At 43.1% G+C, this 26,904-nt stretch overlaps 1 protein-coding gene across 2 annotated transcripts in view; it reads left to right on the top strand.

Moving 5' to 3' along the window:
- Positions 1-26,904, top strand: part of LOC109889555 (protein kinase C alpha type) — a 195,153-nt gene that overhangs the window by 102,046 nt on the left and 66,203 nt on the right. For both annotated transcript variants that reach the window (XM_020481062.2, XM_020481071.2), the window contains exons 4-5: positions 12,941-13,052; positions 17,139-17,267. In XM_020481062.2, coding sequence (XP_020336651.1) covers positions 12,941-13,052; positions 17,139-17,267 — 241 coding nt within the window. The remainder of the gene's footprint in view (positions 1-12,940; positions 13,053-17,138; positions 17,268-26,904) is intronic.

Below are 26,904 nucleotides of genomic sequence, written 5' to 3'. Positions count from 1 at the left end.
TAAATTGACAATAACATTCTAGTAAGCTCCTCAAGTCATGAACTTCCTCATCCAGGCATGTTGAATGTATCACTAATGTACAGTATTATAGTGAAAAATTTGAAGATCCCAACCGACCCCAGCAGACTTGCTGACATCAACTGAGCCCCCATCCGCCCCCCTTTTTTGGGGGGATGCCCTGCTGCACCGCCCCGGCAGATGGATAATTAACCAGCGCTGGTTGGCGATGGCGGTGCTAATTAAGCTGCGCTAATTAGGAAACGCTAAGAGAGGAAGTGCATGAGGCCTGCTAATTAGCGACTGGTTCCGACAGTGTGGCGGTGGCGGCGTCGGTTTTCATCTACCTCCCCACTCGGCCTCGACAGCCGTTTGATCAGCTAATGCCCTCGACTCTTTTTGATCTGCGATTCAATGCCACAGATAGCCCCGCTCATCAGTCACCACACACACACTTACTTGATTTAAGGTAGTCCAATGAAAGCCGACGATGAAAGCCGATACCTCTCATCCAGCAAGCTAGAAACTACACACACCGACACATTTCCCAGAAGAATGCCCCTCATTCTAGCTGCAAATAAAGCTATAGAGAAGAAGAGGGTTAAAAACACTGGTATACATGAGAATCAGAGAAATGGTACACTTAGAAAAAAGGGTTCTTAAAGGGTTCTTTAGCCGTTCCCATAGGAGAACCCATTTTGGGTCCAGGTAAAGCCCTTTTTGGTTGCAGGTAGACATTTTTGGGGTACCATGTAGAATCCTCTGGGGAAAAGGGATTCTACATGGAACCCAAAAGGGTTCTAACCCTTTTAGGTTCCAGATAGCACCTGTGTATGGGAAGAGCCATGGTTCACACAGGATATAGTTGTGGAGATTGCCGTCTCATATAGGATCAAACATATTGATGTTTTGCCTGTATTTCTCCCAGTGGTCTCTCCTTGCTTACTGCATGGAAAAATAACCTGAAAAAAGAGCTTTCCCCAGAATGGTGTGTGAGACATTGATCCATTCATGAAATAAATGGGCTTATGTCCTTGACAAGTGGCCCTTTAAAATACAGCTCAATTTATCCCTGCAGCCTAGTGACTAGCAGCTTGGTGCACCTAGTACAGTGCCATAATATTTTGGTAAGGTTACTGCATGGGGGAGAGCGCTTAATAGGTAAGTGTAATGACATTTTAATCACATGTTTGTGCTTCATAGGAAACGGTGTATTTATATTGAATCACATTTTTGTGCTTTGTAGGTAAGTGTATTGGCATTTTAATTACGTTTGTGCTTCGTAGGTAACAGTGTATTGACATTTTAATTACATTTGTGCTTTGTAGGTAAGTGTATTGGCATTTTAATTACGTTTGTGCTTCGTAGGTAACAGTGTATTGACATTTTAATTACATTTGTGCTTTGTAGGTAACAGTGTATTGGAATTTTAATTACGTTTGTGCTTTGTAGGTAACAGTGTATTGACATTTTAATTACGTTTGTGCTTTGTAGGTAAGTTTATTGGCATTTTAATTACATTTGTGCTTTGTAGGTAAGTGTATTGGCATTTTAATTACGTTTGTGCTTTGTAGGTAAGTGTATTGGCATTTTAATTACGTTTGTGCTTTGTAGGTAAGTGTATTGGCATTTTAATTACGTTTGTGCTTTGTAGGTAAGTTTATTGGCATTTTAATTACGTTTGTGCTTTGTAGGTAAGTGTAATGGCATTTTAATTACATTTGTGCTTTGTAGGTAAGTGTATTGGCATTTTAATTACGTTTGTGCTTTGTAGGTAAGTGTATTGGCATTTTAATTACATTTGTGCTTTGTAGGTAAGTGTATTGGCATTTTAATTACGTTTGTGCTTTGTAGGTAACAGTGTATTGGAATTTTAATGACGTTTGTGCTTTGTAGGTAAGTGTATTGGCATTTTAATCACATTTGTGCTTTGTAGGTAAGTGTATTGGCATTTTAATCATGTTTGTGCTTCATAGGTGACAGTGTATTGGAATTTTAATGACGTATGTGCTTCGTAGGTGACAGTGTATTGTCATTGTAATCACGGTTGTACTTCGTAGGTGACAATGTATTGTCATTGTAATCAAGGTCGTGCTTCATAGGTGACAATGTATTGCCATTTTAATCACATGTTTTTTATGAATATATAAGAATAAAGCCATGTAGCTGTAGGCTAGAACTGTAGGCCTGCTACTGCACAACAGACGTGTCGTCACTGCACAGAGATGAACAGAGTGAAGAAGAAAATAGACAACCATGTTGTTTATTTAAAAAATTAAAGCCCTTCTGATGTGATCAGATGTTTTTCCACTGTTGATTGCCTGCATTTTAAATTGTTTTTTTGCCTCCTGGGTCTTTGGCCTATTCAGTATGACCAAGTCATTTTTATCAATGCGTCACCATCATCATCTGGAGGTTGTGTTTGTATGTACTTTCATTTCTCCTAAAAGAACGGCCAAACACTGTTTTTAATCTTCACTATTACTCAAATTTTCTCAGAATTTAGAGCGCTTTTTATTTCCTTATAGTAAATTGTCCGGAGATTGGCCCTCTCGTCTTTGCAGCTTAACGGTAGACTCAGCGGGATAACGTTGCCATGAGCAGCACCGTAGACATTGCGATGAGCGAGATGCAAGACTCTCACACAGTCACACACACACAGCATCTGCGCATTTGCACAGGCTCCCTTCACGTTGTCACAGTGTGGTAGCAACGGGAGCGAAACAGCGGAGAAGTTTAGCTTCGCGCTTCAACGCTCTTCGTTGACACACTACTGCTGTTTTACTTTGTACATCAACGCCATATTGCAGAGTCTACCTTTTAAGTACTCTTTGATTGTCTATTTAAGCCATGAAATGTTAATATACTCTTATAGCTGCTCTGGTCCCCCTATTAGATTTTTTCCATAGTAGCTACAGGAAGTATTCATACCCTGTGACTTATTCCACATTGTGTTGTGTTACAGCCTGAATTCAAAATGGATGAAATAGATGTTTTTCTCTCACCCATCTTTTATTATTTATTACAACAGAAATACAGAAATGTATCATTTATACAAGTATTCACACCCGAGTCGATATTTGTTAGAATGACCTTTGGCAGCGATTACAGCTGTGAGTCTTTCTGGATAAGTCCTGTAAGAGCTTTGCACAGCTGGATTGTACAATATTTGCACATTAGTCTTTTAATAAATCTTCAAGCTCTCAAGTTGGTTGTTGATCATCGTTAGACAGCCATTTTCAAGTCTTACAATAGATTTTCAAGACGATTTTAAGTCTAAAAAGTAACTATGCCACTCAGTCGTTTTGGTGAGCAAGTCCAGTGTATATTTGGCCTTGTGTTTTAGGTTATTTTCCTGCTGAAATGTCCATTTGTCTCCCAGTGTCTGTTGGAAAGCAGACTGAACCAGGATTTTCTCTAGGATTTTGCCTGTGCTTAGCTCTATTTTGTTTATTTTATCCCAAAAAACGACAGTACATAGTCCTTGCCGGTGACAAGCATACCCATAGCATAGTGCAGCCACCACCATGCTTGAAAATATGAAGTGGTACTCAGTGATGATGTTAGATTTTCTCCCAAACATTTTCCCCCTTTGTATTTTTTTTTGCCTTTACCTCCCTTCTCACCTCGTTTGCTCACATTGTATATAGACTTATTTTTCTATTGTATTATTGACTGTATGTTTGTTTTACTCCATGTGTAACTCTGTGTTGTATGTGTCAAACTGCTTTGCTTTATCTTGGCCAGGTCGCAATTGAAAATGAGAACTTGTTCTCGACTTGCCTACCTGGTTAAATAAAAGTGAAATAAAGTATTCAGGACATAAAGTTCATTTATTTGCCACATTTCTTGCAGTTTTACTTTAGTACCTTATTGCAAACAGGGTGCATGCCTTGGAATATGTTTATTCTGTGCAGTCCTTCTGTACTGTTCCTTCTTTTCACTGTCATTTAGGTTAGTATTGTGGAGTAACTACAATGTTGTTGGTCCGAGGCTAGCCGGCTACCGTGAGCCCTTCTTAAACAACTCAAATTTTCTGGGTAGACATATTATTGAACACAGAGTGAGTTCATGCAGTTTGACTTGTTAAGCAAATGTTTACACCTGGACTTATTTTGGCTTGCCATAACAAAGGGATTGAATACTTATTGACTTAAAATGTCTAAAAACAGAATTCCACTTTGACATTGTGGGTTATTCTGTGTAGGCCAGTGACACAAAATCTCAATTTAATCCATTTCAATCCCACCATGTAACACAACAAAATGCGGGAAAAGTCAAGGTGTGTGAGTACTTTCTGTATATCAGAACGTGGCTTAGCTGAATCGGGTGTGTTATAATGTTAGGTCTGGTCCAAAAGCATGCATACCCAGTAGTTCCCCAGGATGAGTGTAGGCATAATGGGTTAAGTCCAATTCGGGAGCAGGTCAGATTTGATGATCCCAGCTCACTGTGTCTCATTACTAGATGATGTAATGCTGTCACCTACCTCCATGCTCCACACACACACACACAACTTAATTGCCTGGTTGGTCCGGGTCGCGCCCACACTTCTCTCCAGCCTCTCTCATTAACTTGCGGAGGAGAGGACCACTATGTCCAAGAGCAAACCAGGCCCCGATTTGCTAAAAAGAAAAACACTAAGTTAGCATGCAAATTGATTTGTAATATTTTTTTTTCATTAATGTCTTTGCCATTGTGCGATATCTCGAGTAGCCATCGGTTGCAGCCATAGATTGATTTTGCCCATCAATCTCAATTAAGAACCAATTTGTCCGCTACTTTGCCCAGCCATGCTGATGTTGTTACTCCATCTAGCTGTAATGACTTTTTCCCTGTACAAACCAGTCAATCATCTCCTATAACCCTGTAACCTGATACCCCAGAATGCTACGCTAAATGCTACGCTAATGCCGGGTTTCCCAAACTCCTGGGTGCACGACACAGCTGATTCAAATCATCAAAGCTGGATAATAAGTTGGTTATTTAAATCAATTTTGTAGTGCTAGGGCAAAAACCAAAACGTGCACCACCTGTGGTCCCGAGGACCGAGTTTGGGGAAACCCTTCGCTATAACGTAGCACAAGGTCTGACCTGAATGACCAAGGCCAAAGGCCCAATTAGATCCTAATGAGAGACTGGCCACAGAGGTGGGTCCCCAGTCCCACAATCCACATTCCCCACCATCCTCTGGTCAGATGTACTCGTTTAGAGGTAATACGGCCAAAGTCTGGGACATCGGGTCTCTCCCCAGTGACCATTTATGTAGTGCCTTGCATATCTGTCACGGGGAATTGATAACACGCACCTGAATGACAAAAGCTTGCTGATATACAGTCATAATAAAAGCTTGCTAATTTATATCCACAATGAGGATTTAACGGTCTCTCCTTATAACTTTCCTCTAGGCATCCTGTGAATTATCTTGTGAAGTGAAATCCTAACCCAGTCTGCAAGCGTTTTCTTTACCCATGCTAACCTACGTGACCAGAGATGAAAAACAATAGATAAAGTCCTCTACAGCTGAACTCTCCTCCCCTCCTCTTATTCGTTCCTTGGAAGGAGAGAACAAGGCAATGGATGGAACACAAGTGGATAATCCTTCAGGATCAGATATGCGTGGGTGGACATGAGTAACTGCAGCTGGCGCGACAACCCTTTCTCTCTCTCTCTCTCTCTCTCTTTGCCTGCGTCTCTGTCTTGCTGTCTCTCTCGCTCTCTCTCTCCCTTCCTCTCCTTTTAATCAGACCGGTCTGCTTCGCCCGAAAACACAGTGCGGACAGCTAATTAGGGGTTGTTTGCCGTGTGTGCGTGTGAGAGTGAGAAGCAGGAGACGACAATGCAATTAAAATACAAACACTCACTCAGACACTTTTATTCCGGGGCTTTAATGTATCATCCAACACGACAAGGGGATGGAGTGGGATGAAGGTGGGAAATTGAAGCGATTTTGAAGGGGTGTGCACCAAGGTGCCCAGTTAATTCCAACTGTAATGTGAGACAGCTGGAGAGATGAGACGCCGACCATACCGGTCCCCTATCGCAGGCGTTTTGCTGATATTGTTCATTACAATAAGTAGCCTATACTCGAGAAATGTGAAGTTTGAAATTAAATAACTTTGCTAATATGTGCGGTTGGTAGTAGTAGTAGTTTAAATGATCATTAAACAAACTGTGGTGCACAGTAATGTTATAAACGTATTGTTCTATTTAACGTTATCTCATAAATTCAGGCAATTTATCTTGATATAGATATTCGTCGATATCACTCAGTTCTATTTGAGCGCACAAGAGTCCTCAGGCCAGACCAGGTGTCACTGTTCCACAAGGATAAATTAGAGTGAATCACATCGTTACCTCCCTGCTTAGCTCTCGATCACCCATCAAAAAGACACATCGCATCGTTCCCTTTCTCTCCCTCTTCTTTCATTAAGTGTGTTCCCTTTTTGGCAGACAGTGTACGATTGTGTCTCAAGGAACTGAGGAGATATTTTTGGCTGCGTTTCCCGAGCTTCATTCAGCGGGAGCATACGTTTATCCCCACTTTCCTGGAAAAGAGAGCAGCGCTCCGAGAGGTTTCCAATTGTATAAACAGCCAGGTGTTCACATCAAATGGAATTCATTGCAAAGGGGTAGTCTGGATGGGGTTCTCAATGCAAATCCATTTAAAATAGAATTGAACTCTCTAAAAGAGGTTTATGGCTGAAATAGAGGGGGGGAAACACTGTTGAGTGCATGGGCAGTATGAATGCTGAGTTTGAGTACTGAGGCATAGTCCTAGTCATGGCATATTGACAACTCAATTCAGGTGACGCTTCGGCTGTGAGTGACACACAGTTGGCATTATACTCCAATTGAGTATGGATTATGAGTAGGGAGTGTGATGCGTGCCGCTAATGAATATCCGATCAGATTTTCCGTTTTCCAAATGTGTACTTTCAATGTGCCATTTTTCATAAAATTAGTAACACGTGTACACACAAATGCAACTTTCAATGCACTCCCTTCCATGATGCTGATACGCTATTTACATCAGGCCTCCAACCACGTCACATAACAACTTGATCTCAGTTTGCTATGCTATTGCAATGCCATGATCCATCTGGCATCGCCTCTATCCAGCACAGGCTACAGAAAGAGATGACAACTCCCTACTGTATTTACATTTGTGCTTTGTTTCTTCAGGAGATTATGTGCAAGATAGGACATGCGACTTTACTTACCTTCTCCCATATTTGTCCAAGGTAGAGATTGTGCCACCTGTTTACTTTAGAAATTGCCCCAAAGGGAGATTCAGTCGAGCGATAGCTGGAAAACGAAACGACCTGCGAGCAAGAAACTGAGTTCATAAATGTGACAGGCAAGCCAATGGAATTAGGTTGCGTTGAAACGAATGACTGCATCATTGAAGCAACTGACTGCAACGTGTAAACGTGAATGTTGTCACCATAGAGATCCTATTAAGTCCCTTAGTATTCGAATTCCTAATTCTACGGTTATAACATTACGCTTCAGAGTTTATAGGCATGCATTACACTCTTTCATATCATAGTTCAACAGCAAAGTAAGCTGTAAAATAGACATTTCCCTTTATAGGTTAATTATAAGTATTCCGACCCCTTGACTTTTTCCAGATTTGGTTACTTTACAGCCTTAAAATTACATACACAATACCCCATAATGACAAAGTGAAAACCCGTTTTTAGAAATGTTTAAACAGAAATACTTTATAGGTCCCACAGTTGACAGTGCATGTCAGAGCAAAAACTAAGCCATGAAGTTGAAGGAATTATCCGTAGCGCTCCGAGACAGGATTGTGTCGAGGCACAGATCTGGAGAAGGGCCTTGGTCAGGGAGGTGACCAAGAACCCGATGGTCACTCTGACAGATCTCCAGAGTTCCTCTGTGGAGATGGGAGAACCTTACAGAAGGACAACTATCTCTGCCACACTCCACCAATCAGGCCTTTATGGTAAAAACCTATTTTTGATTTCTCAAAAAGATTGATGAGGAAAAAAAACAAACCATTTAATCAATTTTAAAATGAGTCTGTAACCTAACAAAATGTGGAAAAATTCAAGGGGTCAGAATACTTTCCGAATGCACTGTAGATCACTTTCAAACCACATACTGAGGAGACCATTCCCTTTTTAGGGTAAGGGCTACCGTAGATTATTATGCTCCTGTTATACACACTGGACACGCCTTGGTAGTACCCAACTTGCTAATGACCATCAGGTCGCTAACGGCCTGGTACTTGGGGCTCTATTGGCCCTCTAACCACTCTGACATCACTGCAAATGCAATCAAAAATCACATCAAACATCCTCAAAGAAGAATCATGTTTTTAAAACTCACCTCACTGTGATCAATTTGAAGAAAGAAGTTCAACAGCAGGTTGAAAGTGAGTGTGAAGAGTGGTCATTGTGGAGGTTGTTTCAAAGCCTAACACAACAAAATGGACAGTGCTTTCTAAGGTGATGAACACCCATACATATAATAGGGCTTATGCATGAACCCAATGATTGTGCGGTTATTCAATACATAGCCTATGCATGGCAGAAATACATCAAACTAAACTGATATAAGATGTCTTTGGTGCATAAATTGGTCTAGTCTCTTCTCCAAAATTAAACACATTCGAGTAATGGCCTTTGAGTGTGGGCTGTTTCATGCATACCGGATGGACTGGTTAGGCTACCTTATGCTAAGCTCCAACATTTCTATCCACAAGTCTGGGAGAGAACGTATAGCTCTAGGCTCATTGAATGTGCAGGGCGATTTTGAAATTCCTAGTAATAGGGAATTTTAATAATTAATTGGGTGACACATTACCTTTTAGCGATACAGAATATCACTCATTTCCATCTCCTCCTCTTTCTCCTTTATTAATTTGTCGAGTGTGCAGAGGTGCTGAAATATGTTTCGTTGCGAAAGTATGTTACTATCGATGTTCCCGAACAGATTTCACTTGGTTTCCAGAGTTAAACACTGGGTAGCTGCAGGAACAAGGTTGGAGAGCCCGTGGCATTCAGAGTTTGGGCGGATAATGGGCCACTCTAAATCAAAACTTGTTTTTTACAAATGAGTAAAGACCAGATTAAATTGAGAATAGTCTGATGGGTGAAAATATGATCACTTGATGAGAGGAACAGTGTGTGCAGCCTTGAGGCAAGGAACAGAGTGCAACTTTCTTAAATCATCAGTAGCCTGTAGTCGCATCATGCAGCCCATATTTAGATTTCTAAGAAATTCTAAAGTTTGTATATTTCACAACTAAAGTTGCCAAATAACTCTAAATGTAGCATTAGGTGCTAAATCTAGCACCTTTTCCCAAATGATCACTTTTATGCTCAACATGCTAAATGAACAAGGCTACAGCCTATGGCATGGAACATCGCCAGATAACATACAGCAGGTCAACTCATATTTGGTTCTTCTGAAATACATTTTCTTCATATAATAACGTTTCTTTAGACCGAACTGAAATAAACTGTGGATTTATTGTGGTGGCGTATGTTCAATTGATTTATTATACTCTTTTAAAAGTACATGTTGCAAAGGCGCAACATCAGCAGCTTGTATACGTTGAGGCCCGGAGATACTGAATGTGTTCATGCTAATTAACGGTCAATTACCGTGGGCCCGGCACTCTTTTGCATGACTGTAACTGGCTGACACAGTTTCGTGTCCGCCACAGCCTGTAGGTAATGAAATAGATTTTCTCCATGTCGAGCCCCATCATCTTCTTCTTTGCCATATCACTATCTCATGATCTCTTTAATGCCATTACTATCCACATCTCTTTGAACATCGTAATTGACTTAACTTCTATCTTTTTTATACGGTTTTATTGATTTATTCCTGTTATTACACTCTTACGATGCGATGGGCAATAGATTTACAATAGATTTCATTTCCAGCGAAGCTCGGTACACTCTGTTCTGACCGGCCCCTGTAGGACTAACTCTGTTATTTCTGACTTCCTGTTCTCGGTGGATATCGAAGTCAGTCCTTATGATAATTGCCGCGATTTGACTATCCAAACTCCAGACCGGACAAGGATCTGATGAGGTGTTGCGTCTCGTAAAGCTGTACCGTTGGCCTGATTTCTAAATAGGGGCTGTTGACCCCGCTATGTAAATATATGGTCATGTTTGGAGATTATAACACAAAACCAGACACCATAGTGAAGCTGTTCATACTCTACAGGTTGTACTATTGCTCCAGGGAGTCTACCATGCTCTACCATACTGAACTATGATAGGCTGCAATACTGTTTGTAGGAGTGACCGATAAAGAGACACGTTTTCTCTCCTTACACTTTTGCTTAGACCTTTTTATCTTTGTTCACCATGCTTCGTAAGGGCACCACTCCTAATTGATCTTGGACATATTATTGTAACGGCGTTCGTCTGTAGAAGGAGAAGCGGACCAAAATACAGCGTGGTGGTTACTCATGTTCTTTAATGAAATAGAACAAACGAATAATACAAAACAACAAACGGAACGTGAAAACCTATACAGCCTATCTTGTGACAAACACAGAGACAGGAACAATCACCCACAAACACACAGTGAAACCCGGGCTACCTAAATATGGTTCCCAATCAGAGTCAATGATAATCACCTGACTCTGATTGAGAACCGCCTCAGTCAGCCATAGACTTTCCTAGACAACCCTACTCAGCTACAATCCCAATACCTACTAAAACGCCAATACAAAAACACACCACAAAATAAACCCATGTCACACCCTGGCCTGACCAAATAAATAAAGAAAACACAAAATACTAAGACCAAGGCGTGACAATTATCCTATTTGATCTTAGAGGTATATTACATTGGCACTCGATGCTCTTTGGGCCTCAATAACGCTCCGGCCCTGGTCTGAGATCAGTTTCACAGCACACCTATCCAGGTGTTGCAGATGGCTGCTGGAGGGCTGTATACCGACTTCGTAGCTTTCCTTGACGATCCAGTGATAAGCAGGGAGAGATACTCACTCATGTCAGAAGATAATATGGTGTCAGAATTCTACTGTTTTGATACACACATGGCTCATTGTAGAGGGAAACAAGGGAAATATGCCCAACGCTCCGTGTCAGTCAACCGTGGCCTGCAAGTCTGAAAGATAGTGTCAAAGGTTGTTAAAATTACTACTCCATTGAGCTCTTTGAGCTCTTCGTATCCTATTATGACTCATGTTGTCATGTTATACCAATGACCGTAGTAACCAACCATTCACTTAGGATTGTTTGGGTATTTTCTCCTTCGGAAAAGTAGTGTAGTAGGATGAAGTTGCCCGTATACACTGCTCTAAGATCAGTGTTTTATTTTCTCCCTCTAATTGTTGAAGTTCCAGTTTGAGGAGTGAAAGCTGATCCTAGATCTGTGTCTAAGGCCAACTTCTACTCTGAACACCCGGGGTACTGACGTCAGTTCATACATGTTATTTTATAATGATATACATTACTAGAACATGTCTACAACTCTAGTGAAACCCCAAGTCAACATCGGTGTATAATATCTATCCTTAACTTTTCTGATATCATCTGCTAGTCATCCAATTTGTTTCTCACCTACTCTCTTTGAAGCAGATTGATATACTGTGATTCTCCATTAAAACCAAAAGAAATTCACAATGTATACCAAATCGTTAATAGTGTATAAGACTGATTTAAAATGCACCAGCATCGCCTGGAGGACGGGGTACTGAACTGATACATGAAGGCCATGGTCTGTTGCTCTTTGCCTCACACAAACCAATTACGGAGTGACACATTTTCGCCCAACAGTTGTAGACTGTTTTTGCTGCTATTACCAGTTCAGAATATAATGTTGTGTACACTACTGCTACAAAGTCACTGTTCCATTTCTTTGTTTGTCTCAGTACAGTGCCTTCAGAAACCCTTTAATAAATATTCAACCCCTTTATGTCAATCCTAAATCAATTTTCCAAATGTTCTTCCACTTTGACATTAGATTATTTTGTGTAGATCGTAGACCAAACATGACAATTCAATTCATTTTAATCCCACGTTGTAACACAACAAAATGTGAAAAAGGTCAAGGGGTGTGAATACTTTCTGATGGCGCTGTGTACCGTATGTAGGAGTTGCACTAAGAGTACTGTAGTACAGTAGATCAGTTCCAGCTCATACAACGTCCAAAGGTAACATGAGGTTGTGGCTCAGACAATCAGTGTACAGTGGTTGACCTACTGTAGAAGTTGGATTTTCACCTCCAGTGTGGCTGAAGTTAATTAATTGGACACGTGGGTATTGGTCCATGTGGTTAATAAAAATGTAAAAAGCAAGCGTGTTGATTGCAATCAATGCACAATCAGCGCTGGAATTTCTGAGCCTGCGGGACACACCTTTTTATTATTTTATTTTACAGACCATTTATCAGTGCACAATAGAATTAGAGGTTTGGAGAGTGTGATGGTTCTATTTCGAAAAGTACAGTATCCTCTCATTTTGAATTCTGTACAAAATGGCTCTATTTCAATATTACAACGGTCCTTGCAGAAATGATTTTGCCCTTGGCCTTGTCTGTTTAATTCATTTCATGTTTGCTTCTTTTCCTCATAGAAAGATACTTTGTCAAGCCAGTGCTGTAGAACATTCTTTATATAGACAGTACAAGTTTTAAAAGTTTTCCATTCAAATGAAATGACTAGCGCTGACTCATCTCATGTTATCTCATGTATCGACTCCAATTATTACTCTCCTATATTTTTCATATCCTGCCATGTCTGGCTCAGTTGAACAGCTTTTCCATCATTACTGTATCTGTGGAAAAGCAACTTGAACTGTGCAGACTCACCATCTACATTCATTTGGGTACCTTTTCTTTCCGTGGGACACCACTCTGATCATACTGCGTATTATACATGATCATACTTAACTAACTCACTATGTCTCTTTTGTCTTTGCAGGACCCCAGAACCAAGCACAAGTTTAAGATCCACACCTATGGCAGCCCCACCTTCTGCGACCACTGTGGCTCTCTCCTGTATGGTCTCATCCACCAGGGGATGAAGTGTGACAGTGAGTAATGTACCTCGTCATCCACTTAGACTGGGGATCAGTATACACAACCTGCGATATAAACCTTAAGAGGACACACGGTGCACCTGGCTATGGCCAATCTAACCAGTAATGGAGCTCTGATGTCCATCGCGGTTGATCTCACTGATGTTGTCTGTTTTGCTTGGTTAGCTAGCTAGCAAGCTACACGGAACAAAAATGTAGAGTGTTGGTCCATTGTTTCATGAGCTGAAATAAAAGATCCCAGAAATGTTCCAAATGCCTAAAAAACGTATTGCTCTAAAATGTTTTGCTCAAATTTGTTTACATCCCTGAACATTTCTCCTTTGCCAAGATAATCCATCCACCTGACAGGTGTGGCATATCAAGGAGCTGATTAAAGAGCATGATCATTACACAAGTGCACCTTGTACTGGGGATAAGAGGCATAAGAGGCAGCTCTGAAATGTGCAGTTTTGTCACACAACAAAATGCCATAGATGTTTCAAGTTTTGAAGGAGTGTGCAATTGGCATGTTGACTGCAGGAATGTCCACCAGAGCTGTTACCAGATCAGTTAATGTTAATTTCTCTGTCATAAGCCGCCTCCAACCTAATTTTAGAGAATTTGTCAGTACTTCCAACCGGCAGACCACATGTATGGCATTGGATGGGCGAGAGGTTTGCTGATGTCAACGTTGTGAGCAAAGTGCCCCATGGTGGCGGTGGGTTTATGGTATGGGCAGGCACCAAACACAATTGCATTTTACCAATGGCAATTTGAATGCACAGAGATACTGTGACGAGATCCTGAGGCCATTTATGAAGCATATATTTTTTTAAGGAATCTGTGACCAAAACATGCATATCTGTATTCCCAGTCATGTGAAATCCATAGATTAATGCCTAATGAATCTATTACAATTTACTAACTTTCTTATTTGAACTGTAAGTCCGTAACGTTAGTAAAGCTAGCTGCACAGTCACATTGGCTACCTAGCAACATGACATCATTTCTAAATTCTGGAAGCGGTGGAAACACGATATGAGCTAACCCACCAAGGCCCAACCCGGGTTGATTTTAAACTTCCAATGGAAACAAGGCTTTAGATGTGTTCAAGGTTTAAATATACTTAACTTTATCGACGTCGCTCATACTGCACAGATTTTTTTTATTGCCCAAAGATGATTTCCGTTATTTAAAACTGCATTTCTGTTTTCTGTCCATTCCTTCCAGCAGTTTCCCCTCTGAAACCCACACACGATTCACATGATTCACTCTATCCAGAGATCTTTAAATATACATAATCAAAGCTGCTGCGGGCCTTTTATTAGTACAATTCCCTCAAGTTTATGATTTTATATGTGATAAAGCACAAATTACTTTAATTCAATGGTAAATAGTGCATCATATCTCTTCACCAGAGCTGGCATGTAATACTAATTATGACTCAGGGCTATATATAAATAGGGATTAGGTTATGGTTGGAAAATGAGTTTGGCACATGCTGGCTGTTCTAATCCTACTGCAAATTAGATTATCATATGTTTTTAATTGTGTGTTGCCATGTTATAGGCTAGAGGCAATATGGGTTTTGTTCCGGTCAACCTCAGAGAACAACATCGACCTATACGGTGACTCGGTGAGTTAGTTTATTAGGAAGTGCATTGGAGATGTTGTACCCACTGGGACTATTAAAACCTACCCTAACCAGAAACCGTAGATGGACGGCGGCATTCGGGCAAAACTGAAAGCGCGAACCACCGCATTTAACCATGGAAAGAAGTCTGGGAATATGGCTGAATACAAACAATGTAGTTATTCCCTCCACAAGGCAATCAAACAAGCGAAATGCCGGTACAGGGACAAAGTGGAGTCGCAATTCAACAGCTCAGACACAAGACTTATGTGGCAGGTTCTACAGGAAATCATGGACTACAAAAAGAAAACCAACCAGACGCTGACGTCTTGCTTCCAGATAAACTAAACACCTTCTTTGCCCGCTTTAAGGATAATACAGTGCCATTGTCGCGGCCCACTAACAAGGACTGCACCCCCCCCCCTCCTTCTCCGTGGCCGACGTGAGTAAAACATTTAAACGTGTTAACCCTCGCAGGGCTGCAGGCCCAGACGGCATCCCCAGCCGCGCCCTCAGAGCATGCGCAGACCAGCTGGCTGGTGTGTTTACGGACATATTCAATCAATCCTTATCCCAGTCTGAGGTTCCCACATGCTTCAAGAGGGCCACCATTGTTCCTGTTCTCAAGAAAGCTAAGGTAACTGAGCTAAACGACTACCGCCCCCCCGTAGCACTCACTTCCGTCATCATGAAGTGCTTTGAGAGACTAGTCAAGGACCATATCACCTCCACCCTATCCGACACCCTAGACCCACTCCAATTTGCTTACCGCCCAAATAGGTCCACAGACGATGCAATCTCAACCACACTGCACACTGCCCTAACCCATCTGGACAAGAGGAATACCTATGTGAGAATGCTGTTCATCGACTACAGCTCGGCATTTAACACCATAGTACCTTCCAAGCTCGTCATCAAGCTCGAGACCCTGGGTCTCGACCCCGCCCTGTGCAACTGGGTACTGGACTTCCTGACGGGCCGCCCCCAGGTGGTGAGGGTAGGCAACAACATCTCCACCCCGCTGATCCTCAACACTGGGGCCCCACAAGGGTGCGTTCTGAGCCCTCTCCTGTACTCCCTGTTCACCCACGACTGCGTGGCCACACACGCCTCCAACTCAATCATCAAGTTTGCGGACGACGCAACAGTGGTAGGCTTGATTACCAACAACGACGAGACGGCCTACAGGGAGGAGGTGAGGGCCCTCGGAGTGTGGTGTCAGGAAAATAACCTCACACTCAAAACTAAGGAGATGATTGTGGACTTCAGGAAACAGCAGAGGGAACACCCCCCTATCCACATCGATGGAACAGTAGTGGAGAGGGTAGCAAGTTTTAAGTTCCTCGGCATACACATCACAGACAAACTGAATTGGTCCACCCACACAGACAGCATTGTGAAGAAGGCGCAGCAGCGCCTCTTCAACCTCAGGAGGCTGAAGAAATTCTGCTTGTCACCAAAAGCACTCACAAACTTCTACAGATGCACAATCGAGAGCATCCTGGCGGGCTGTATCACCGCCTGGTACGGCAACTGCTCCGCCCACAACCGTAAGGCACTCCAGAGGGTAGTGAGGTCTGCACAACCCATCACCTGGGGCAAACTACCTGCCCTTCATGACACCTATAGCACCTGATGTCACAGGAAGGCCAAAAAGATCATCAAGGACACCAACCACCCGAGCCACTGCCTGTTCACCCCGCTATCATCCAGAAGGCGAGGTCAGTACAGGTGCATCAAAGCTGGGACCGAGAGACTAAAGAACAGCTTCTCTCTCAAGGTCATCAGACTGCTAAACAGCAATCACTAACTCAGAGAGGTTGCTGCCTACATTAAGACCCAATCACTGGCCACTTTAATAAGTGGATCACTAGACATTTTAAATAATGCCACTTTAATAATGTTTACATATCTTAATTACTCATATGTATATACTGTATTCTATACCATCTATTGCACCTTGCCTATGCCGCTCAGCCATTGCTCATGCATATATTTATATGTACATATTCTCATTCATCCCTTCTAGATTTGTGTGTATTAGGTAGTTGTTGGGGAATTGTTAGATTACTTGTTAGATACTTGTTAGATATCTGCACGGAACTAGAAGCACAAGCACTTCGCTACACTCAAGTTTTTATTTGCTAACCATGTCTATGGGACCAATAACATTTGATTTGATTTTGATGTGAGGCTATGTTTGTCGATTCTGATGCGTGTTTGAGATACAGTATCCATGTTTTCACATGTAAACAGCACAGTTACAATTTTTTTTCAGGATGAAATCAGTTTTGTGATATAAATAATTCCCTAGCATCACCTGGCCTTGTGCTTTATTTATAAAGTCATATCAGTTTTTGCTTAAACCAACTTCTTTTAGTTTGTTTGCCTCTCCGTCTCTCCTGGTAACCTCTTTCATGCTGTCTCTCTCTTTCTGTCTGTCTTCCTGTGTGTCTGCGTCCCTTCAGCCTGCGACATGAACGTGCACAATCAGTGTGTGATGAACGTGCCCAGCATGTGCGGGACGGACCACACCGAGAGGAGGGGACGCCTCTACCTGAAGTGTGACATCACAGGGGACAAGCTGCAGGTCACAGGTAGGCCTCCAGATCGGACCATCTCTCAGACAAATCTATTTCTCAAGGTGTGTCCCAAATGCACCCTATTCCCTTTATAGTGCCCTAATGGTGACCAAAGCCCACAGTGCACTATGGAGGGAATAGGGTGCCAATTCGGGCACATCCGTTGCCTTCTTCCCCAGTGGGGTTATGGTGTGTAATGGCTGACAGAGCCTTACCTTTTCACAATCAGTCCCCAACCACTTTAGCTGTCAGTTGCCTGTTACAGCCCCATATTGATTGATAAGAAGAAAAAAAACGCTTCTGGCCACAAATCCATTTACAGCATGGTTCGCTCCCACCGGGCAGTCATCACCACTGATTCCTGGCAATCTGTGTATGTGTGTTTGTTCTTGTGGGTGTGCGCGCCCATGTGCATGTATGTTCCCTCTAACCTTAGCCTATATCGATTTTGATCTGCACAATTGTCAATCGCATCAATAGGCCCAGGCTTTGAAAACCATTCTATTGTAAAAACACCTGTTCACAGTTCAATAGAGGAAGTGAACTGGTTGTCATACCAAAAATCACCATGGTCTGTTTTTGAGTGACAGCAGCCAAGAGACAGCATGTGGTGAGGCAACTATCACTTAATACAAGCCTCCAGTCTGCAGCCTACAGAGACACGGGTCAATTCCCTTTGGTATACAGATCAATACTGTGTGTGATTTTCAAATAGCACCATAGTCCCTATATAGTGCACTACTTTTGGCCACTGCCCACGTACAGTGACGACAAACCCTGTCCATTCTTTTAAAACCTTTTCAAACATACCCAGGGGTATATCTGTGTGGGCTTAGCCAGAAACACGGGTTTCTCTTTTACATGTGTTTAGTGAGTCACGACTCCATTTCCATGTCTTTCTCTCTTTTGTGTGTGTGTGTGTGTTTAACTGTTGGTTCTGTATCGAATCATTTCAATCAGGCAATATGCTTAGTGCTACTGCACAAAATGGTACTGCATTTTACTTCCAAGGCCAAAATATTGATAATACTGAATAACATTGTGCAGTGATAAAAAAAACAGTATTTTTAGGGTTTCTTTGATATGGGATGTTGTAGGAATCAGTTCCCTCTTTATGCTAATTGTAGCTAATGCAGCTGTAGTTACATAATAATCACATAAACATGTATTTAGTAGTGTAGTCCTAGTACTGTATTAGTGTAGTGTCAATTCAGTGTTGGTACACATTCGGATTCAGTACAATGACTACAATTTAATTTGCTGCTTGTGTAATGACTTACAATACATGTGAAATTCCCCACACCACAAACAGGGCTGTAGGAAATTGGAAATATGCACACACAGTCAGTCCATTGACTGGTTACGCTGGGATCACTAAATCAAATCACGTTCCCTCAACACACACTTATCACATTATCACCCACGAGATGGAAGCAACCCCGGAAATGTCCAATCAAATAGGGCAGTGGTCTTTGGCATAGTTCCTTCCAAAGGGTAAAAAACACACTTGCCATTACGCTTGCTCTTCTGGGGAACTGATAATGCCAGGTCATGTACTTGTCATACAGTACTTGCCCTCAATTTTCCATTATTGAGAGTTCACTCTAAAACCATATTATGTATCCCCAAATGTTTTGTTAGATATGAAAATTGCAGTTCAGCTTAGTGCCGATAAACTTGTTTCCATCCGAAATGTGAGGTCACTTTTCATGGCCTAGTCACACGCCTGGCTGGCTGCCAAGCTCCCAGACCTGACGTGCGTGTATAATTCGAGGGTGGCTTCCCTCCGTCGGCGTAATTGCTGGTGTGAAATTAAGTGTGACTCAAATGCAGGGGAGAAGGAAGGAATCGGGGGGGGGGGGAAGGAAGGAGAGGAAGTGGACCATTTTAAAACTTTCACAATCCAATCAAGTTACAGAGAGAACATAGCACTAGGAAGTGGAGATAGGAGGACCCATGTACTGTCCTGTATATCCCTGTTCTGTGTTGTTCTTTCCTCCACCCCTTCATGCAATCATTCATCGAATCTCTTTTGAATAGGTGAGAGGAAGGGTTCCTCTGTATAGCTCAACACCAAACCAGTCAAACCAGTGATGGCAAAGGGATCAAAGTAAGATGTGGAGTGCCGTTTTCAAAGTATTGGCACCAGGCCTACAAAACGTTAAGGAGATACCACTGGGCAGTGCAGCCCTAAAACATCTAGTACTCTGTGTTGGCACCCAGCATATGACACTGTCGGAGGAAGGAGAAGAGAGCAAAGAGGGCCAAGCCATGTTGCTAACAAATACAGACCCACGTCTATTCCAGTTGACTACTTGTGTCTCAATGTATCCTTTATCCCTTGGCTGGCGGTAGCCTTCCTAAGCAGCCTTCAACTAAGTGTCACTTTCACTCAGTCAGTTCTACTTCAAAGGGGTTTTTGGCTTTTGGCTGGCTTCTCCTTGGAACATTCTGCTTCTGTTTACTCTATTTAGCTTCAGCACAGAGCAGCGGCCTACTGATATTCCTACTGGCAGACAGTCCCACTGGGCTCGGCTGTGCTGTGGCTATGAGGCACGCACACACTCGAACACAAATATTCCCATAGCTAAATCGCTAACTGCTCGTCTCACAAACAGGTTAGTGCTAGCTCGCTAACTGCTCTTCCCATCAACAGACAGACAGATAGCCAGATTGGAATGCTGATTAGGGCCCATCTAAAGTGGACAGAATGCTAAATGTACTGGCAGCCAAACAGGATGTGGAGCTCTCTCCTTATACTGAAATGTGTCATAGTGGGCTATGATGGAGCCAGGAAAGCTGTGATGAAGCTGGACCTTGCTGGTGAAAGTAGTATCTTGATTTGAAGGGGAGGTTTATGTTGGCTAGGTGTTAGCAACACCTGGGGAGTCATTTCATAACAGCTAATGTTATCGTTCTTTGTCAGTGTTATGACTGTCATTATGCAAAAATCCTCCCAAAGAAACATTTTAATGTTAGCAAATGATGACATCACACATTTACTTAATTAAGTCATTTAAATTAATATGAGTTACAGATGCAGCTATCTGGTCTAAAAGTTACCTGCTTCATTCTTATGATGTGAATGTATTGCATTTGCACAGGCAGGCAGACAAAGACAACTTCGACATTTTTTTTTTTTGCATTGCCCTGCTTATTGGTTCCCTGTAAAGCACAGGCTATGGACAGGCATAAGCTACGAAAAAACAAACACAATTGCATCATATCGATGGCGATTTGATTGCACAGAGATGCCGTGACGAGATCCTAAGGCCCATTGTTGTGCCATTAATCCGCTGCCATCACCTCATGTTTCAGCATGATAATGCACGGCCCCGTGTCGCAAGGATCTGTACACAACTCCTGGAAGCTGAAAATGTCCCAGTTCTTCCATGGCCTGCATACTCACTAGATGTCACCCATTGAGCATGTTTGGGATGCTATGGATCGACATGTACGACAGCGTGTTCCAGTTCTCGCCCATATCCAGCACAGCCATTGACGAGGAGCGGGACAACATTCCGCAGGCCGTAATCAACAGCCTGATCAACTCAATGCGAAGATGTGTCGCGCTGCATGAGGCAAATGGTGGTCACACCAGAGACTGACTTGTTTTCTGATCCACGCCCCTGCCTTTATTTTTAAGTTATCTCTGACCAACAGATGCATCTGTATTCCCAGTCATGTGAAATCCATAGATTATTTTATTTTAATATTTATTTCACCTTTATTTAACCAGGTAGGCTAGTTGAGAACAAGTTCTCATTTGCAACTGCAACCTGGCCAAGATAAAGCAAAGCAGTGTGACACAGACAACAACACAGAGTTACACATGTGATAGACAAATGTAAAGTCAATAACGCAATATAAAAATCTATATACAGTGTGTGCAAATGTAGTAATGTTAGGGAGGTAAGGCAATAAATAGGCTATAGTTGCGAAATAATTACAATTTAGCATTAACACTGGAGTGATAGATGTGCAGATGATAAATGTGCAAGTAGAGATACTGGGGTGCAAAAGAGCAACAACAACAAAAAATAACATGGGGATAAGGTAGTTGGGTGGGCTATTTACAGATGGGCTGTGTACAGGTGCAGTGATCGGTAAGCTGCTCTGACAGCTGATGCTTAAAGTTAGTGAGGAAGATATAGGTCTCTAGCTTGTGATTTTTTTTCTAGTGATTTTGGCAATTCGTTCCAGGCCTTGGCAGAAGGAAAGGCGGCCAAAGCAGGTGTTGGCTTTGGGGGATGACCAATGAAATATTCCTTTTGGAGATTAGGGCCTAATGCATTTATTTCAAATTATTAATTTCCTTACATGAACTGTAACTCAGTAAAATCTTTGAAATTGTTGCATGTTGCGTTTATTTTTGTTCAGTGTGTGTGACCATTCTAATGAAATGGATCTGAGTTTTGTGGATATTTACTGAGAGCAATGTTTGATAGTGTGCTGGGACTATATGACGTACAGTGGGGCAAAAAAGTATTGTCAGCCACCAATTGTGCATGTTCTCCCACTTAAAAAGATGAGAGTGGCCTGTAATTTTCATCATAGGTACACTTCAACTATGACAGACAAAATGAGAAAAACATTGTAGGATTTTTTATGAATTTATTAGCAAATTATGGTGGAAAATACGTATTTGGTCACCTACAAACAAGCAAGATTTCTGGCTCTCGCAGACCTGTAACTTCTTCTTTAAGCGGCTCCTCTGTCCTCCACTCGTTACCTGTATTAATGGCACCTGTTTGAACTTGTTATCAGTATAAAAGACACCTGTCCACAACCTCAAACAGTCACACTCCAAACTCCCCTATGGCCAAGACCAAAGAGCTGTCAAAGGACACCAGAAACAAAATTGTAGACCTGCACCAGGCTGGCAAGACTGAATCTGCAATAGTGGGAGCAATTATTAGGAAATGGAAGACATACAAGACCACTGATAATCTCCCTCGATCTGGGGCTCCATGCAAGATCTCACCCCGTGGGGTCAAAATGATCACAAGAACGGTGAGCAAAAATCCCAGAACCACACGGGGGGACCTAGTGAATGACCTGCAGAGAGCTGGGACCAAAGTAACAAAGCCTACCATCAGTAACACACTACGCCGCCAGGGACTCAATCCTGCAGTGCCAGACGTGTCCCCCTGCTTAAGCCAGTACATGTCCAGGCCCGTCTGAAGTTTGATAGAGATCATTTGGATGATCCAGAAGAAGATTGGGAGAATGTCATATGGTCAGATGAAACCAAAATAGAACTTTTTGGTAAAAACTCAACTCGTTGTGTTTGGAGGACAAAGAATGCTGAGTTGCATCCAAAGAACACCATACCTACTGTGAAGCATGGGGGTGGAAACATATTTTTGCAAAGGAACCAGGACGACTGATACGTGTAAAGGAAAGAATGAATGGGGCCATGTATCGTGAGATTTTGAGTGAAAACCTCCTTCCATCAGCAAGGGCATTGAAGATGAAACGTGGCTGGGTCTTTCAACATGACAATGATCCCAAACACACCACCCAGGCAACGAAGGAGTGGCTTCGTAAGAAGCATTTCAAGGTCCTGGAGTGGCCTAGCCAGTCTTCAGATCTCAACCCCATAGAAAATGTTTGGAGGGAGTTGAAAGTCCATGTTGCCCAGCAACAGCCCCAAAACATCACTGCTCTAGAGGAGATCTGCATGGAGGAATGGGCCAAAATACCAGCAACAGTGTGTGAAAACCTTGTGAAGACTTACAGAAAAGTTTGACCTCTGTCATTGCCAACAAAGGGTATATAACAAAGTATTGAGATAAACTTTAGTTATTGACAAAATTCTTATTGTCCACCATAATTTGCAAATTAATTAATAAAAAATCCTACAATGTGATTTTCTGGATTTTTTTTCTCATTTTGTCTGTCATAGTTGAAGTGTACCTATGATGAAAATTACAGGCCTCTCTCATCTTTTTAAGTGGGAGAACTTGCACAATTGGTGGCTGACTAAATACCTTTTTGCCCCACTGTATCTGCTTGGAGTGACGTGTGTGGGTTGTGAGAAAATGCCATTAGGAAAAGCAACATAATGGCAAGTATTGCGCGTGCGTATCTATCGGCCCGCCTGCCTGTCTGTTCAGCCATCCGTTGTCTGTCTGTGTGTATATCATACACTTAGAACAGTCTAAACTAGCCTGTACTCAGCCCTGCATTCCCACGTCTTGGAGCTGTACAATTTGATTTAATTTGGGCTATCGGACCTCCGGGGATGTGAATACACAGTAATACATACCTGAATTGCCATGACGTGAAGCTGTTTAACTTGGCTTCTATGAAGGAATTAGGTACTTAGAAGCCCAAACGCAGCAGCAATAGGATCCGATAAGAATAACGTTTACACATGGCTCGTCACCTCCACGAGATTCCTAACGCTTAGAATTCACCCCTGAATATTCATCTAACCTCTCACTTGGTTATTTATTGATGTCAATGGGAGACTAAGTGAAAAATCCAATTGAAGTGGAAATTAGGATTCTCCCCTTAGACAGGGTGGTCCTCTCCTTCTCATATCTCACCAGCTCTAAGTACTCTGTGTATTGAGATTAAGAACTTAGTGGTTTACCTTGTAAACCATCAAGGGGGGGGGGGGGGGGGGGGACAACAACAAGTGCCATCACCCAGGCGTCTTCAGAACATGCACTCTACCCTGCCTCTTCAAGATCCATAATCATACCTTTATTCACACGCACAAACTCACACTCTCATCCTGTGACACACTCCACCCTGCCTCGTCATCATCTATAATCAGACCTTTATTCTCACACACACATTCGCACATACAGTACATATACACTCACACTCACACTCCAGTATTGGTAAGGGCCAGGAGGACAGCTGGCCTTCCTGCATCAAGAGAGAGAGAGAATGAGAGAATGACACAGAGAGAGAGACTGAGAATGAGAGAGAGAGACTGAGAATGAGAGGGAGAGACTGAGAATGAGAGGGAGAGACTGAGAATGAGAGGGAGAGACTGAGAATGAGAGGGAGAGACTGAGAATGAGAGGGAGAGACTGAGAATGAGAGGGAGAGACTGAGAATGAGAGGGAGAGACTGAGAATGAGAGGGAGAGACTGAGAATGAGAGGGAGAGACTGAGAATGAGAGGGAGAGACTGAGAATGAGAGGGAGAGACTGAGAATGAGAGGGAGAGACTGAGAATGAGAGGGAGAGACTGAGAATGAGAGGGAGAGACTGAGAATGAGAGGGAGAGACTGAGAATGAGAGGGAGAGACTGAGAATGAGAGGGAGAGACTGAGAATGAGAGGGAGAGACTGAGAATGAGAGGGAGAGACTGAGAATGGGAGGGAGAGAGAGACTGAGAATGGGAGGGAGAGAGAGACTGAGAATGGGAGGGAGAGAGAGACTGAGAATGGGAGGGAGAGAGAGACTGAGAATGGGAGGGAGAGAGAGAGACTGAGAATGAGAGGGAGAGACTGAGAATGAGAGGGAGAGACTGAGAATGAGAATGAGAGGGAGAGACTGAGAATGAGAGGGAGAGACTGAGAATGAGAGGGAGAGACTGAGAATGGGAGGGAGAGACTGAGAATGGGAGGGAGGGAGAGACTGAGAATGGGAGGGAGAGAGAGACTGAGAATGGGAGGGAGAGAGAGACTGAGAATGGGAGGGAGAGAGAGAGACTGAGAATGGTAGGGAGAGAGAGAGACTGAGAATGGTAGGGAGAGAGAGACTGAGAATGGGAGGGAGAGAGAGACTGAGAATGGGAGGGAGAGAGAGGCTGAGAATGGGAGGGAGAGAGAGAGAGAGAGAGACTGGGGGCATGAGAGACTGGGGGCGTGAGAGACTGGGGGCGTGAGAGACTGGGGGCGTGAGAGACTGGGGGCGAGAGAGACTGGGGACGAGAGAGACTGGGGGCGTGAGAGACTGGGGACGAGAGAGACTGGGGACGAGAGAGACTGGGGACGAGAGAGACTGGGGACGAGAGAGACTGGGGACGAGAGAGACTGGGGACGAGAGAGACTGGGGACGAGAGAGACTGGGGACGAGAGAGACTGGGGACGAGAGAGACTGGGGACGAGAGAGACTGGGGACGAGAGAGACTGGGGACGAGAGAGACTGGGGACGAGAGAGACTGGGGACGAGAGAGAGAGAGAGACTGGGGGAGAGAGAGAGAGAGAGACTGGGGGAGAGAGACTGAGAGAGACTGGGGGAGAGAGACTGAGAGGGTGCGAGACTGAGAGACTGGGGGGGGGGGGGGGAGAGGGGGAGAGAGGGGGGGGAGAGGAGGGGAGAGAGAGAGAGACACTGTGGTTGAGAGTAAGATATCGAGCAGGGTAGTTGGGAGAGAACAGTGAGGGTGAAATGCTCGCAGGAAAGGCAAAACACTGAACACAGTGTGGGGTGATTTTGCCAAAGGGGTGAAATCGCTATGACAGGAATGGTGCCGTAAGGAGCTAACTGGACAGAACCAGTTTTGTTCCGGTTGAGGACAAACCTCGGGGTATGTGCCTTCTGTTCTTCCCTCAAACACAGAGTCCATTCTCTCTCTCTTTCTGTGTGTTGTTCAGTTGTTTTGTTTCGGGCCATTGTTCATTGAGTCAGGTGTTATGTAAGACAGGGGGACATTGTCTCTGTTGCTGTTTTGTAACTCTGGACATGGTAGGAGAGGGGAAGGAGGTTTGGTTGGCTCAGAATGATGCACACAGAGACTGACAAATACTCATGAACACACAGTCAGACAAACAAACCCATAAAAACATGAATACAGATGTCTACGCCTGTCTGCCTGCCTGCATGGTTTTGTGCTCTGTACTGGTACCCCGTGTATATATAGCCAAGTTATCGTTACTCATTGTGTATTTATTTATTCCTTGTCTTATAATTTTTCCTATTTATTATTTCATTTGTTTCTGCTATTTTTCTTTTCTCTCCCTCTCTGCATTGTTGGGAAGGGCCCGTAAACATTTCTTTGTTCGTCTACACCTGTTGTTTACCAAGCATGTGACAAATAACATTTGGTTTGATTTGATTGGTGTGTAATTGTGGCCTGTTAGTCATGGGAGTGTGCGTGTGAGGATGAGAAGTGTAATTGCTCTGACTCACGGCTCGGCTCTGCAAAACCTCATCTAGAACAACCCCCTCATCCCCGGGCTCTTTCTGTCTCCGCTTCCCTCTTTTTTTAGTTCAACACCTTTCAAGCTCCTGCTTCTTTTTCTTCTGGTCTTTCCCCACTGTCTCCATCTTGCTTTTTGTCTCTCCCTTTTCATCCATCTCTCTGTTTTGGATGTCGTTATCCCTCATATCCCCACTGTTCCTTCTCTCTTTCAGTCCCTCACAACGGCACTGGGCCTCGTCATCCGGCTGTTCTTAATTGTCTTGTCGTGACCTCGTTATTTACAACAGCAGCTTTCCTGGGTTTCTGTCTCTCTGGTCTTTTTTGAATCTCCGGTTCATGACGTGATGTAGAGGAACGAGTACACGTGTCTGTCTCTGGACTCTGTGGACAGCGTGATTGACGTGGCTTCAGAATATGCTACGTGGCCGACGTCATTCGGTAGCTTCTCTGCAGTAATACTGGGCAAGAGGCAGGAAGACTGACATGTGTTGTGCCAGTTAGAGTATTAGCTCGACCTCTGTGTCTGGTCAATCGCATATAT

The sequence above is a fragment of the Oncorhynchus kisutch genome, linkage group LG1, assembly GCF_002021735.2.
Source record: "Oncorhynchus kisutch isolate 150728-3 linkage group LG1, Okis_V2, whole genome shotgun sequence".
Classification (NCBI taxonomy): Eukaryota; Metazoa; Chordata; class Actinopteri; order Salmoniformes; family Salmonidae; genus Oncorhynchus; species Oncorhynchus kisutch.
This window is presented reverse-complemented; position numbering and strand designations above follow the sequence as displayed.